The 15764-nt window shown below is 46.6% G+C and overlaps 1 protein-coding gene across 1 annotated transcript; it reads right to left on the bottom strand.

The window, feature by feature from the left end:
• Positions 1-7742: 7742 nt before the first annotated feature.
• Positions 7743-15063, bottom strand: LOC117005094 (ATP synthase subunit alpha, mitochondrial-like). Its single transcript, XM_033076367.2, has 12 exons — positions 14804-15063; positions 13701-13779; positions 12466-12635; positions 11524-11697; positions 11280-11446; positions 11026-11174; positions 9953-10104; positions 9604-9828; positions 9390-9497; positions 8713-8857; positions 8336-8486; positions 7743-7955 (listed from the first exon to the last, which is right to left on the bottom strand). Exons 1-12 carry the CDS (start codon positions 14861-14863, stop codon positions 7874-7876), a joined length of 1662 nt encoding a protein of 553 aa, XP_032932258.1. The 5' UTR covers positions 14864-15063; the 3' UTR covers positions 7743-7873.
• Positions 15064-15764: the final 701 nt, after the last annotated feature.

Below are 15764 nucleotides of genomic sequence, written 5' to 3'. Positions count from 1 at the left end.
TATATAAAAGGCAGAGCAGCCATTTTGTAGACGAGCATGTGGTAGATGGTCATAGACTTCCGGCACCATCCCTTTTTCCTTATTCAGTCCTTTGTTGTATTTGTTAAGGTTTAATAAACCTTTGAAAATTTTAAAGTGAGCAGTCATTTCTCATATGGACCCACTTTAAAAGTTAGCAAGGGCTCCACTGTGGTGGGTACCTGGTATAATGGGAGCCCCTGAGACCCCTAACAATCCATCTCCATTATGCTCTGGACTTCCTCCTCCTGTCTCTGTGGATCGTCCCGCTTCCAGTGTCCCTACAGCTTTGCCTCCCAGCTGCTGTTTGGGTCGGCTCTTCCCTGCCGAGGAGGGAATGCCTGTGCTACATCCTTGTGGCAGACCCCATCCCCTCTATCCCAAGGACTCCTTGGACCTTGCGGTTTATTCCTCTGGGGCTGTAAAAATTCCGCCATCACCTTTTGCCTTTGCTTTCTCCTTTTCCTTATCCCTTTTTACATACACTTGCTGTATCTTTTTAAGCAGTTCATCCAGGGACTTATTCTGTCCTTCCTCTAGTCCCCCCCTACTGCCTGTGGGTACTCATTTTCCCCCAGTTCAATACCATTTGTTTTTCCAGTCAAACAAAATCCTTAAAATAAAATCCTAATCCTTCCATGTACAATCTGCATTTCCTGGATATTCATTCCTTCTTGTTCTTGCTCTTTATCACACACCGTATACCAGAGCTGGTCTTTGTCCTGCCGTGGTGTCCAAACGGCTCCTCCCCCTCCAGTCCTCCAAGCAGGCATGGTTAGCATCACAGGTGACGGGGTGCCCCGCAGCCTCATGGGGGCCAGCGGCCACTGCCACCCCTGCCCAGGGGTGCTGGGGTGAGATATTGCCCAGCACTGAGTCCCGGCAGCCCCACAGGCCCCCAGCCCATGCTCCCAGTCCCTCACCTTCATGCCCAGTACTGCTTCTCTTTGTCTCAACCATATCTTTCCACACTCCCCTTCAACTAATTCTGTTCCAACACACCAACAGTATCCATCCATCCATCCATCCATCCATCCATCCATCCATCCATCCATCCATCCATCCATCCATCTCCTGTTGTGAAGACTCCTTCTCGACTCCCCTTATTGTCTCCCCCTGGGCATGGACTGTCAAGACCCCTTCTTGACTTTCCCTTATTGCCCTCCCTTGGGCATCTATGTCCTTAATTACCTCTGGAAGAATGTGTAAACCAACTCCACATTCTTCCAAGGGATTCTTCGGAGATATTTTGGGATCATCATCTCTTTTGCTGGTGCCCCTTCCTGGCTTTCATTTGCAACCCTTCATGTGTGCCTTTTTTTATCTGTGCTACCCTCCATGGGTGCCCTACCAGGTTTACTCCCCAAAGATCCCATTTTATTCACCAGTGAGATTTTCAGTGGTCCTTCACTGTGGACTCTTCACAGACCCCTCTGGTCCACCACTCGTCTGTCTCATGGACAGTCTTGGGAACTACATCTGTCACCCAGTGCCAGTCGTTACCAAGGGGAGCTGATCACCGAAACTGGGTGAGGTACGCTTTCAGCTCTGCTCGCTGCCCACCTCCCCAGATGGTGGAAATATCCTGAACAAGAGCCTCCAAATTGTCAGGAAAATTAATCCACAAACAACAGAGGTTTATATCCAAAAAGGAGACAGAGGAGTCCCATTACTTTATTCAAATAAAGCGAGACGCCATGGGGCATTTCCACTGGGATGTCTCACATTTTTGGAGGACACAGCCTCCTTTTTATCCCTCTCTTTCCCCATTGGCTGAGGTACTTTAGAGGTACAGACTTCCCAAAATGCCCAATACCTGACCCCCTGCTAATGTATACCCACCTTTCTTTGGTCTTTTCCTTGTGTCACTCAGTGGAATTCCTTATGGAATTTATGGTTCTTCCCATTGTTTAATTTCTCAGTATCCAATTTTATTTATCCGCAGACCTGCAGTTTATTTTGTAAAGACAAATCTCTCTCATTCCATTCATCAATCAGTGGAATCCTTCCTATTGTTTCTTTTATCTCTCAGTGCTAGTTTTATTTACCAGCAGACCCACAGTTTGTTTGTAAAGACAAGTCCCTCATGCCTTTCAGGGGTATATTTCAAACCTTTCTGGGTTCGATCCATTTTATTCACAGAGACATAATTTTCCTTGTTCTTCTGTGCTTTAACCAGTTTGTAACAACATCAAAAGAGCCTTTTTGGCCATGGTATCTCCAAGTAGTTCACCAGTGGTCAATTAATATTATTAAACCTTCAGCCTGGCACTGACTTTCTCCAGCACAGCAGCAGTCACTTGCTAGGATGTATTTTGGCTGCACAGGGCAAGTTGCAAAGCCACAGTTCTCAGGACATGTTGAGAGTTAGTGCCCAACAGGGCATCAGACAATCACAGAAGGATTTGAGTTGGAAAAGACCTTTAAATACCATCTGGTCCAACTCCCCTGCAATGAGCAGGGACATCTCCAACTAGATCAGCTTGCTCAGAGCCCTGCCCAACCCAATCTTGAATGTTTCCAGGGATGGAACATCCACCACCTCTCTGCATAGCCTTGTGCCAGCATTTCATGCTCAGAGTTCAGCAATGATACTCCAGGACCATGACTGTAGGCAGCTTTGGAGCCAACTCTGACCAGAGAGGGGTGACTCCCATCTCCTCACTGCCCCCATCCCACTGTACACCCACTCAGTGTCTGGGGTTACAATACAGGATGTGATAAAAGGTGTCTATTCTATCACCATCTGTTTAGGGTGGAGGCAGTGATCCTGATCTCCTTGGGAGATATTCTGCTAATGTGCCATCCATTGAAACCAGGCAGGGCATTGTTCTTTATCTTTTCACAATGCATCCTTCCTCCAGGGAGGTATCTTCTGCTAATGGCCCATTGAGTCCCACTGAGTGACTGATAAAATTACTTCATCCCATTGGAAGTTGCTCCAGCCAGGGGGAAGAGTCCAACATTTCTTACCAAGATAAAAGAGAGGTTTTGGGACACTAAGGTAGCCTTTTCTCCACTGGACTCCAGAGGGAAACTGGATTTCTCCACATCACCACTGGACCTCCGGAGGGAAACTGCACCTTCTACAGGACCACTGCTTTAACTGAACCACATCTGTCACTACAAAATGGCTACAGTCTCCATTTAATCGGACTGCTACCAACACCCTGCCTGACGAGGTGTCAGGTTGTACTCTGACTTTGTCAGGGCTTGTGGTTTGTTTCTTTGTAGTACTGTATTTCTATTTTAATTTCCCTAGTAAAGAACTGTTATTCCTAATTCCCATATCTTTGCCTGAGAGCCGCTTGATTTCAAAATTATAATAATTTGGAGGGAGAGGGTTTACATTCTCCATTTCAAAGAGAGGCTCCTGCCTTTCTCAGCAGACACCTGTCCTCCAAACTAGGACGCTCACCCACAAGTGGGCCCTATACCATGCCTCCCGCATCCTGCCACTGTGCTCTGCCACCAGCTTGCCCAGCAGGTTCCACTCTGGGGCATAGTGTCCCCACTCACACATGGTTACATTCACCCCACTTGCCTTGTGGGCCTTCACTGTGTGCTCCTGGGTCTCAATGGGTTGAGGGAACAAGGTGCACTGCTGCAGATGGATGAGATCAGGGGGAACACAAGGTACCAGCATTGGCATGCCATGGGAGAAACCCACTACTGATAGTCAAACTTAATTAACCTGGATGGCTTCCCAAGGGAAATGCGGAGCAAAGGGTGAGCAACACAGCCAGCAGCTGCATGGTCGTGCCCATACAACCTGCAGTGCTTTCCCCAGCTAGCTTGGCATGGAGTTGCCAGAGTATTTTGGAAAGGTTTCATAGAACTGCAGAATTGTTTAGGTTGGAAAAGACCTCCAAGATCATTGAGTCCAACCATTAACCCAGCACCGGCAAGCCCACCACTAAACCATGTCCTCAAGTGCTACATCTATACATCTTTTAAATCCCTCCAGGGATAGTGACTCCACCACTTCCCTGGGCAGCCTGTTCCAATGCCTGATCACCTTTTCAGTGATGAAGTTTCTCTAATATCCAATCTAAACCTTCCCTGGTGCACCTGGAGGCCATTTCCTCTTGTCCTGTCACTTGCCACTTAGGAGAAGGGACCAACTCTCACCTTGCTACAACCTCCTTTCAGGTGGTTGTAGAGCATAAAAAGGTGCCTCCTGAGCCTCCTTTTTTCCAGGTTAAACAACCCCAGCTCCCTCAAATGCTTCTCATAAGACACAACCCTCCTACACAATACACATCCTGCCCTTATTCATAGCTTATTATGGGCCACTGACCAAGAGGAGATGCCAGGTAAAAAACCTCTGAGCAGTACTTAAAGATGAAAGCAGCTGATAGGACACTGCTGGAAAACCTGAATCACACCTGCTGCCCTGACCTGCTGCCTGCTTTAACATATGGATAGCTAAAAATGTACAGTAATGTAAAAAAAAAAAGCATTTTCCACTTATTGAAACAAATCTGTTTAATTGTAACCTGAGGCTGATTTAAACTACAGTAATTTCACGACCATAAGGCGCACCGGACTATAAGGCGCATCCCCGGAGAGTCGGCAAATTTCGCAACTTTGTACATTATATAAGGCACACCGGACTATAAAGCGCACTTTTTTTTTTGCAGCGAGGATCCACCGCTGGCTTCCCCCACATGGCTGACGGCCGCGGTCCCGCCTGTCCCTATTGGCTGCAGCCCTGCCGGCCCCAGAGCCACGGCCCCGCCTGCCCGTGCTGGCCATGGCCCTGCTGACCCCGCCTGCCCCTATTGGTTGTGGTCCTGCGGCCGCACCTGCCCCGATTGGCTGCGGCCCCACGGCCCCGCCTGCCCCTATTGGCTGCGGCCCCACCGGCCCCGGAGCCGCGGCCCCTCCTGCCCGTGCTGGCCATGGCCCCACTGGGCCCACCTGCCCCTATCGGCCACGGCCCCGCTGGCCCGGGCACCGCGGTCCTGCCTGCCCGTGCTGGCCACAGCCCCATTGGCCGCACCTGCCCATGCCGGCCATGGCACCGCCTGCCCCTATCGGTTGCTGTCCCGTGGCCCTGCCTGCCCCTATTGGTTGCGGTCCCGCTGGCCCCAGAGCCGCGGCCCTGCCTACCCGTGCCAGTCGTAGCCCCGCCTGCACCTGCCACCTGTGGCAACGCAGCCCTGCTTGCCCCTATCGGCCGCGGCCCCGCCAGCCCAGGCACCGCGGCCTCGCCTGCCCATGCTGGCCGCAGCCCCGCTGGCCTCGCCTGCCCGTGCTGGTCATGGCCCCACTTGCTCTACCTGCCCCTATTGGCTGTGGCCCCGCTGCTCCCAGCACTGCGGCCCCGCCTGCCCCGGCCGCCCTCGGCTCAAGAGTGGCGTGGCTCGGGGCCGCCCTTGGCTCGGGGGTGGCGCGGGACGGGGCCACCCTCGGCTCAAGAGTGGCGTGGTTTGGGGCCGCCCTTGGCTCGGGGGCAGCGCGGGGCGGGGCCGCCCTCGGCTCAGGGGCAGCGCAGGGCCGCCCACTCCCTCCCTCTCCGTGTGGCTTCTGCTGGCCGGGGGCTGCCCGGTCCCGCCCCCCCGTTGTGGCCCAGCTCACGGCTCGCACTTCCGGGTTGGCAAATTTCACAACTTTGTACATTATATAAGGCGCACCGGACTGATGCCGTCGGGCTCGCCCCGCGCCGGCGCTGCCCCGGCCCGGTGTTGCCCCAATGCCACCAGGTTCGCCCTGCGCTGGTGCTACCCTGATGCCACCGGGCTCGCCCTGCGCGGGCACTGCCCCAATGCCGCTGCTGGGCGGGCTCTGCTCGGCTCGGGGTTGTTGCGGGCTCGCACTTCTGGGTTGGTAAATTTCCGAACTTTGTCCATATATAACGCGCACCGGACTATAAGGTGCACTTCCAGGTTCGGACCAAAATTTTAGTCAAAAGGGTGCACCTTATAGTCATGAAATTACTGTAGACTAGCTCTGTCCACACTCCCAAGAGGGCACAAGCCGTCATTACAAATCCACACCCTCATGGCCTAAAGGGGCTATAACAGTTGACTTTCCCAGGCCTCCCCACTCTAACATGCCAGCTCTCCCCAGAAAGATGTCTGACACTCCCAGGCTAAAAAAAAAGAGTGTTCTTTTGTTTCCTATACTGCAGAGGTCACACTCCAAAGATTTAGGCCCTTAACAGATGTATCAGGCTGACCTTGGCTGGGTGCCAGGTGCCTACTAAGCTGCTCTATCACTCCCTTTCTTAATGGGACAGGGAGAGAATAAGATGGAGAACAACCAGTGGGTGATAAGGCAGTTTTATTACAGTGAAAGGAAAGAAGTAAGCGAGTCTATGCACGCATAAGCTAAAGGAAAGAAAAGTCAACCTCTACTTCCCAGCAGCAGTGATGTTCAGACACTTTCTGGGAAGTAGGGCTTCAACACATGTAATGGTTCCTCTGGAAGGCAAACTCTGAAGACTCATGAATGCCCCTCTTTCCTCTTCTCTCCCTTAGTTTTATATACCTGAGCTGACATCATATGGTATTGATACCTTAGAATTTTAACTTTTCTACTTTTCATATATTTGTAATCCTGCAATTCTCTAGTGCATAACTCTAAACTCCATATAGTGTTAGCTACTGTTTTCCCATTTTGGTCAGACAAAACAGATCTGCTGTAGGCCTGGGAATCAAGGACACCTTACTGTCTCAGGCCCTGAGAAATATAAACAAAAGTGAGTTGAGGGAAGAGCAAATTTGGGGTAAATTACTTCATTACCAGAAGCTGTAATTGAAAGATTAACCCCCAATATGCAAATGGACCAAACTTAGCATGAAAACCTGTGACCTATCATCCATTTTTTTGGGTGTAGCCCCTGGGTGGGCTTCACCTGCCCAAAATGGACCTGAAGGCCCTTCAAGAAATAGAACTGCTTTTTATTCCCTTAATTTTGTCTGGTCTCTGTTTTTAGGTAATCCCAAACAGCATCAGTATGGAATATCCCTTTGGCAAATTTGGGTCAGCTGGTCTGATTGTGTCCCTTCCCAGGATCTTGTCCACTCCCCTCCCTTTCATGGGGGGGAAGGAATATCAGAGGGACAGTGCTGCTCAGCAGTAGCCAAAATACTGGTCTGTTATCAACACCCTTCCAGCTACTAATGCAAAACACAGCACTGTGAGGGGTGTGAACTTTACCTCAGTCAGACCCAGTACAACAGAGCAGCTTGTTAGCCTGTAACTGTGTGAGAATACTTCTAGCTGCCTGTAATACAGCAGGTTTGAACTAGGAGGCAAGATGCTCCTGTGAAGGAAACTAACTGGGAACAGAGTGAATAGCCTCAAGAACAGTCCTGATCACAGGTAACTGCAGTACAAAAGCTCACCAAGGATTAAGGATCAAGCTCCAGTGTACCAGGCGAAGTTGAATACACCACACAAAGTAGAACAACTTTTAACTTTCCTACATCCCAACTAGGTCTAACACTGGGACCTCATGCTTCACGTGGCATGCAGAAGTTGGGAAATGAAAGCAATGTCCTGGTATATAACCTCCCTCCCACCCACTAACAGTTGCTGACAGTTTACTGACAGAATTAGAATCAACTACAGTTGTCCCGAGACATAAGGACCGCAGATCTGAGAGAGCCCATCTTCCAAAAGCCAGGCCCCAGGATAGGTTAGCAAGCACTTGTCACAGGGAGTCCTCCACAGTTTTAAAGGTGAAAGCAGCTAGCCAGAAGGCAATCAGAATATATAAGCCTTTTTACATAGGAACTTTTATTCTCATTGAGATCTGTACATTCAAGTTGCACATACTTTTAAATCTTTGATGGAACTGGAGCACTGGATCACAAGAGCCTGGTCTGTTTGAAGAGTTTTAAGTTTATGCCTCAAACGTAGCCAGGAAACTTGTGACTATTTCCTTCAACTTAGCTTCTGTCTGGTCAGAGATCTTCCCTTCAGTCCTGTTGAAAGAGTTTAGTTAAACTTCTGACACAGAAATAGATAGATAGATGGTCAATCCCTAAGACAAAGGCTTCACAGCAAACCTTCCCATTTCTAACAAAATTAGCAGATGAATTAAAACATTTCTGTTTGATGCATGAATTTGTACTACTAACAAAACACCCTTTCTCCATTTTAAGCATCAACTGGATTTCCTAAGAACCAAAGCCACGAAGCTGAGCTCTGGAAAGCTGGAAGGTTGATTTAATTTCCAGTTCTGGTACAGGCATCTTAAGGCCTGATGTTCTGGGATACACTAAATTAACAGTTCAGTGACCATTATCTGCAATCCAGTCATCAAATCAATAACCTTGGGATCAAGCAGGATAAATCATCATACCTGATTGTGGAGAGGAGGGTCTGGTGCTGGCTCAGTACATGAGCTAGGAAAGCACTCTCAAATTTAGTAATTTTGCTGGGCTCCAGCTTGTCCAAGTGACCTTTTACACCAGCATAGATGACTGCAACCTGTTCCTCGATAGCCATGGGAACTGCAGAAAAGAGAGCACTCATACCATCAGTAACACTCACATCAGGACGCATCAGTACTATGCAGTCCTTTCTTTGAAGATCAACTGCACATATACAACATGGTTCAAGCAAGTCTTCATTTACCATGCGCACAGAATGGACATGGTAAATTCTGCAACAAAGACCAATCTTGTTAGCACAACAAACTAATGTGAAATGCAGGCTTTTAAAGTTCAAGACACTCACCATACTGTCCTTGTTTGAGAAGCTCTGTCAGACGTACGCCACGGTTCAGCAGCTGTTGTGTAGCAGCATCCAGATCAGAGCCAAACTGAGCAAAGGCAGCTACTTCACGATATTGAGCCAATTCCAGCTTCATGGTACCTGCCACCTACAACAAAAGATACAGATCAGACTGAGTTTGATCACCTTTTAGACATCTCTGAGTTTGCAGGTTATCTTCAGATGACAGTTGTCACAAGCCAGCTTTGTTTTCCATACCAGAAAAGTGAATCCCAAGATTCTGACAGATGATTATTTGCATTTCTAAATATCCCACCTTTTAATATAAGCATGCCTCCCTAAAACAGTTACCATTGATATTAAACCTCTAATTCCATATATGGACTAAAAGCACAGGGTTAAGAGAACATTCTCCATTTCTAGTTAGATCAGTACCCAGCTCACCATACTGAAACATAATCCTACATCTTTATGCAGATACTATTTTCTTTTCTCCCCCACCTCACTCAACAAGTAATGGAAATATCAAAGACATCCTCAAAGTTTGTTCTTTTATAGTTTCATAACACTAAGGAATCCAAAGCTTTATTCCCTCTCTATTCACAGCTCTTTAGTGAAATGGGTTGGAAACCCTACACACTACTCATCTCTAGCAAGAGGAGCAGCAGTTTCATGCTTACCTGCTTCATAGCCCTAGTCTGAGCAGCAGAACCTACACGAGACACAGACAGACCAACATTGATGGCTGGACGGATACCTTTGTAGAACAATTCAGTTTCCAAGAAAATCTGTAAGAGAGAATTGGTTTATTATCTTGGTTAGAAGCCTGGAAGCCTCCTCAAAGACCTGACAGTAAATAACACAGATGTACACTGGGATGTGAAGAAGTCCTACCTGTCCATCGGTGATGGAGATGACATTGGTTGGAATGTAAGCAGATACATCACCAGCCTGAGTTTCAATGACAGGCAAGGCGGTCAGAGAGCCACCTCCAAAGGAGTCATTCATTTTGGCTGCTCTCTCCAGCAGGCGAGAGTGCAGGTAGAACACATCACCTGGGTAGGCTTCACGGCCAGGTGGACGACGCAGCAGCAGAGACATCTGACGATAGGCAACAGCCTGCATGGTATAAAGAAAGCTTTCAGACCTCAGAAGCTCATTTAACATTTTTGGATTTCTAAACTTGAGGTGATCTTAGTTATAAACACCATGACTATGAGGCCTATAAACAATGTTTCCTGACCTGCTTGGACAAGTCATCATAGATGATTAACGCGTGTTTTCCATTGTCTCTGAAGTATTCACCCATGGAGCAGCCGGAATAGGGAGCCAGATACTGAAGGGGTGCTGCATCAGATGCTGTGGCAGACACCACAATAGTGTACTTCATAGCATCTGGAAAGAATTGGAGAAACACACCACTGAGTATATTACCTCACTATGCCTATAATCAGCAAATACAACAAATATGTGAAGTAATAAGTTGCTAAAGCAAGTCCAGGTGGCATCACTACAGTGTTACAGGAAAGTCCACTACTAAATTAACATGTCTGCTAGCTCAACTAACTCAAGAAGTTCCAAGACCAAGTTCACAGCCACCTAACACTTGCAGGCTTCTTTCTCATTTAAAATTAAGTTTAAACTTTAACCAAGACACATTTTTGTTCCAGAAGTAATTCAGCCTGAAAGTCCATGGTTTCCTGGTTGCTGCAAGGCAATACTATCATTTGTTTCACAGTCCCAAACAAATTACTGTCCTAAAATGTGAGGTTTTTTTCCTGCTAGTTATGACTCTGCTTGACCAGCAGATAAGAGGTAAGGTACCTGATCTCTAGTAATCTCTGTTACATATGCAGCCTTGGTGAACTGTTCCTGAAAAGATGCTATCATTTAATCCCTTATGTTTGGGCAGTCAAGTCTCTCCACTTATATTTTAATTGTCATTCACACATACATGCATAAGAAACACATCAAGTCCATATAAATACTTGTAGGCCACAGCTTGTCACCAGGCCTGCCAAGAGGAACCTCTCAACTCTGCTAGGAAATAAAAAAAAAAGGTTGACTTTTCTAGAAGAAATTCAGCAGTTTTGAGACCTCAAAACGAGTCTTCTAATGCAATGTAGCAAAAATAAGGGGTTGTTTTCCCCCCAGATACCTAGAAAGATTTCTTGTCCACAAAAGTAGTTCATTCATTTAATAAAAAAAGGAATTCTGTCTATACTTGCAGCTAGGAGAGGTCACAGCAGTAATCAGCATTATAATGAGAACAGATGTCATTAGTCACCAGGCTCAATCATCTTCAAAAATCTGTACCTGCATCAGTGAGCCTCTTCACCAACTGAGCAACAGTAGATCTCTTCTGGCCAATTGCCACATAGATACAATACAGTTTCTTTTTCTCATCTGTCCCATCATTGAAACGTTTCTGGTTGATTATTGTGTCAATCGCAATTGAAGTTTTCCTGGTTAACACAGAGGTTGATAAGTTAAGTTGCCTGCAGTTCTCCCAACCTCTACACATTTTTGTGTTCAGTTCTGTACATTTTTGGTTTGGGCATTTAACTTACCCAGTCTGCCTGTCACCAATGATCAGCTCACGCTGGCCACGACCAATTGGCACCAAGCTGTCTACAGCCTTAATACCAGTCTGCATAGGTTCACGCACAGAGATTCTGGGAATGATCCCAGGGGCCTTTAAGCCAACTCTCCTACGTGTCTTAGATGCAATAGAACCCTTAAAAAGAGGAAAGAAACTTGCTGTTTGCATCACATAGATACAAGCAGAGGTAGTAAGCACCTAGTTACACTTACCTTCCCATCAATTGGATTACCCAGGGCATCTACAACACGGCCCAGCAGCTCTTCCCCAACTGGAACATCCACAATGGCACCAGTCCTCTTCACAACATCCCCCTCCTTGATCAGTCTGTCATTACCAAACACAACAACACCAACGTTGTCGGGTTCCAAATTCAAGGACATACCCTAGGACAAAGGTCACATTATCCTGAGAAAACCCATACCAACATCTACAAAAATTGTCACAGTTTAATACCAATGTGATCATTCTACAGTGTAGAGCATGTCACATAATCTACCTCAATCTTATTTGTAACAATAGTCAACGTTCTGCTTTTATGAACAATGCACCTATTTCCATATTGGTTAGAGAATCTGCTGGCCTAAGCCTTCAACTTACCATATAATTATACTGTAGCGGTCTAGCATTGTCATTTATCTCTCTAAAAAGAACACAAAGGATAAGCAGGATTCAAATACAACATTTATCTCTCTCCTAGGAATTGTATGAGGGAAAAACACTAGCTTATTGTCTGGCCAAGGTGAGTTAGGTTATTAAAAATATTGGAAGAGTCGTTGCAGTACTCTCAGAACAGCCAGACAGCTTTTCTATTCTAATGTAGAATGAGGCTGTTATTCAACAGTAAACAAAAAAGTCAGCATGAAACCAAAGAAAACAAAATCCAATAGCACATTTGTTCTTCTACTTCCTAGATGAAGACACAAAATTCAAATGTTAGCCAAGAACCAGACACTGAAAGAAAAGTATCATGAATTCAAAGAATATTTGCTTCTTGTAGTATTATATTAACTAGTTACTACTTATTAAAGTTGAAATGAAGTTTGCAAGAGGTTCATACAGGTACCTCCATGAACAGTCTCATTCTCCTTTAAAAGTCTATTTTAAAAAAAATATATTTCTAGGCTAAACAAACTGCTTTAGTGAAAGCTTACCTTCAGTCCAGAAGAGAATTCAACCATTTCTTCTGCTTGGACATTTCTTAGGCCATACACACGGGCAATACCATCACCAATTGAGAGCACACGACCAGTCTCCTCAAGTTCAGCAGAGGTGTCAGCTCCCAAAATACGTTCCTCAAGAATAGAGGATACCTCAGCAGTACCTGGAAAGAAACATTTCACATCTGACTTAGCACATTAAGGCAAGATGTGAATACACAGTAAACTTGTCTTGAATTCACAGGCCAAGGTGCCCTCTCTGGTATGCCACAAGGTCAGCAAGCAACATGCTAGATGCGTAAGATAAATAACAGTTTCTGTATTCCCAGCTAAGAAAAGCAGCTTCAACACATTAGAAGACAGCTTCAATTAAAACATTGATGACTGTTTAGTTACCAGTTTCCTTCATTATGTCTTACATTATTAACAATCTCTCCCGCTAGAAGGAAATTAGATCAAATAATTAGTCTTAGGCTAAGAAGAGACATTCTCACTCCACTTGCAGAGAGGTTACTTAAACTGGAGGCATCAAAACACCCTGTGATTTGTAATCCAAGATCCAAATATATTTAAAGGAACTTGATACATTTAAGAAGTTGTTCAATATAAGCTGTAAAAATGTATTCTCCATATTCCTCATATTTGTTTGGCAATGTACCTCCAACAACCCTTTATTTTCCCAGCCGGGAAACAGTAACTAAAATTGCGAAATTTTTATTTCCTAATACATTTAAAAACCCCAAGTCGCTTTAAAAATTGCATATGAACCACTATCAAAAACATAGCTATGCAGGGCCACTGTTTTCTCTAAACACCAAAATGCTGACAGCAAAAAGGTATGCTCAAGGACAAAACACTGGCAGGCCTGGGAGTCATCTGTTCCTTCATAGTGCTACAAGACAGAAAAATAGAATTTGAGGCTTTTTTTTTCCCTAAGAAATTCTGCAAGAATTCTGAATATCAGAATAAGATAATTCTGAATGAAATCCTCACAAAGTGGGTAAACCGCATAAACTGACATGTCACATTCCTTGGTTTGGGCATAATCCAAATAGTTATTAAAGTGAAGTCTGCTGGATGTGACTGTGCAGTTCAGTTAAATACTGTCAGTACATAAATGTCCTCAAGCATTCTGTCAACTGATACACACACCATATTCAAACTCCCTTTTGTCTGATAGAGCAAGTTCTTAAACCACACTGTTATATGAAGACCTTCCTCAGACTCACCAGTTTTCTGAAAGCACGTTTTGGAGGCATGGAGGTTTCTTGTAGCAACAAACGCTGCACCCAGGGTGTTTCTGGAAATCTAAAACAAGCAATTGTTTCAGTAACAGTGAAATTTCTTTATTCATTAAAAAAAAAGTGTAAGAGATAAGTGACATTTTTGATCATGAGCTTATAAATTTAATGTGTCTCAGTTTTGAGTTTAGTTCCACAGCACTTTAATCACAAGTTTTAGTTATTGGACCAAGTCCAGCATTACTAAGCAAGGACAACTGGTAAAAGAGATTGCTCTAAATTATTAGCTGCATTTTTCTGCGTTGCACTGCTGTCACCACCACAGTACTGCAGCAGATCCCAAAGCAACACCTCCTCTCGCTTGCCACCTTTGTGCTGAACATCAAATGCTTGGGGCAGAAAGAAATCACAACTCTCACAGTTCTCCACAAGGGAAAAATAATATTGTGTCTTCTAAGGGTTGGCCTTCCTAAAAAAAAACAATCTACAAAACTTCTGGTACGGCTAGAACATAGACGAGAGCAAAAACAACGACAAAAAAAATAAATCTGTGATAATGAATGCAATAAAATGTTATAATCCTATGTCCTAAGTAAAGCTCTCAGTGCAGATCCAGGCACCGTTAATGGTATTTCTCTCAACGCCTGGGCAGGCCTCTCCTCCCTTCACCTTTACGAAGGACACCAGCGGGAACAGGTCTGGACAGATCTTTACACCATCGCTCCCCCCACCAACACGGGGGGGGAAAAAAAAACACCTAGCAAAGCTTTGCAGCGCAAATCCCTCGCCTTGACTGGGATCTGGTAGCTTTCAGGCATTAACCTGAAGCCAAACAGCGCCAAGCGACATCACCGAGGAAGGACAGGGCGTCCCCTAGACCCCCCCCCCCCCACCTCCCAAGTGAGGGCACCCTCGCTCTCTAAGCAGTAGGTCTGGCCCCGCTGACACCCAGCGCTAAAGTGAGGCCCCCATCACAAACATCCGAGAGCGGGAGGCCGCAGCCTCTCAATGTCACCGGGGTCCCCAAGATGGCGGCGGCCACCTCCCACCCACCACCTCCGCTCACTGCAGGGAGGGGAGAGCTCGCTCACCAGGCCGGCCTGCCGAGGCAGGGAGCGGGCGAGGGAGGCAGCCACGCGAGCGGAGAACATGACGACAGCGGCAACGACTCGTTCAAGGAAGACTGAAACAGACAGAAGACAAACGACAACCACACACTATCCCCCTCAAAATGGCGCCAGCTCGCTCCGCCTCTTATTACGACGAGGCCGCGCTCAGGAAGCAGGGCGGGGCGAGGCCGGGAATTGCTTCCTCCGCCGGTCTTCTCAAGTGTCCTGGCGCTTTGCAGCTCTCGCGTCACTGAGCGATGCACACTTTTACATATATGTGCCCTTGAACTGTTCCTCGGCGGGCGGAAAAGGCGGAGAGTGGCAGCGGGGCGGGCCTAGACAAGACTAGACTGAGGACATGAGAACCTGAGGAAGGCGGGAGCTGTTGTGAGGTGCACGAAGTTGGGATGTCTGGATTATGGGACAGAAGCGTGGGCATAGGGTAGAAATGTGAGGGGTTGGGAGGCAGAGGGTGGTGGTGTGGGGCAGGAGGTAGTTGGGGGAGTGACCTCACCACCACTTTCTGGAAGCTGTGGGTGCTTGCAGTCCTGACCACCCCTGTCTCAATGTAGCACCTGGGTATTAGAAGAAAAATGTGGTAGAGAATTGCTGGCATCTCGCCTGTGCTCTGGAAATGGGTAAAAGGAAGGTGATGTGCGGCACATTGTTGGTTTTCTTACTGTTGTATGGAAAATCATGCTAAGAAAAACCAGTGTACATAAAGGTAACGGAGGAGTCCTGCAGCTTTATTCAAATAAATTGAGAGAGTCCACTGAGGCACATGCCTGCAGAGTTTTCTCTGTCGAGGTTTTGGAGGACACAACCTCCTTTTATCCTAAACTCCCGGCCGCCTGTTGCCCTCTTCCTTGCCCCATTGGCTGAGGTACTAGGAAGGTCCAGCCTTCCTGAACTGCCTACCACACGTTCCCCCTTGAACCTACTG

The sequence above is a fragment of the Catharus ustulatus genome, chromosome W (genome assembly GCF_009819885.2).
Source record: "Catharus ustulatus isolate bCatUst1 chromosome W, bCatUst1.pri.v2, whole genome shotgun sequence".
Lineage (NCBI taxonomy): Eukaryota > Metazoa > Chordata > Aves > Passeriformes > Turdidae > Catharus > Catharus ustulatus.
Note: the sequence above shows the minus strand (reverse complement) of the source record. Positions and strands in the feature narration are given on the sequence as shown.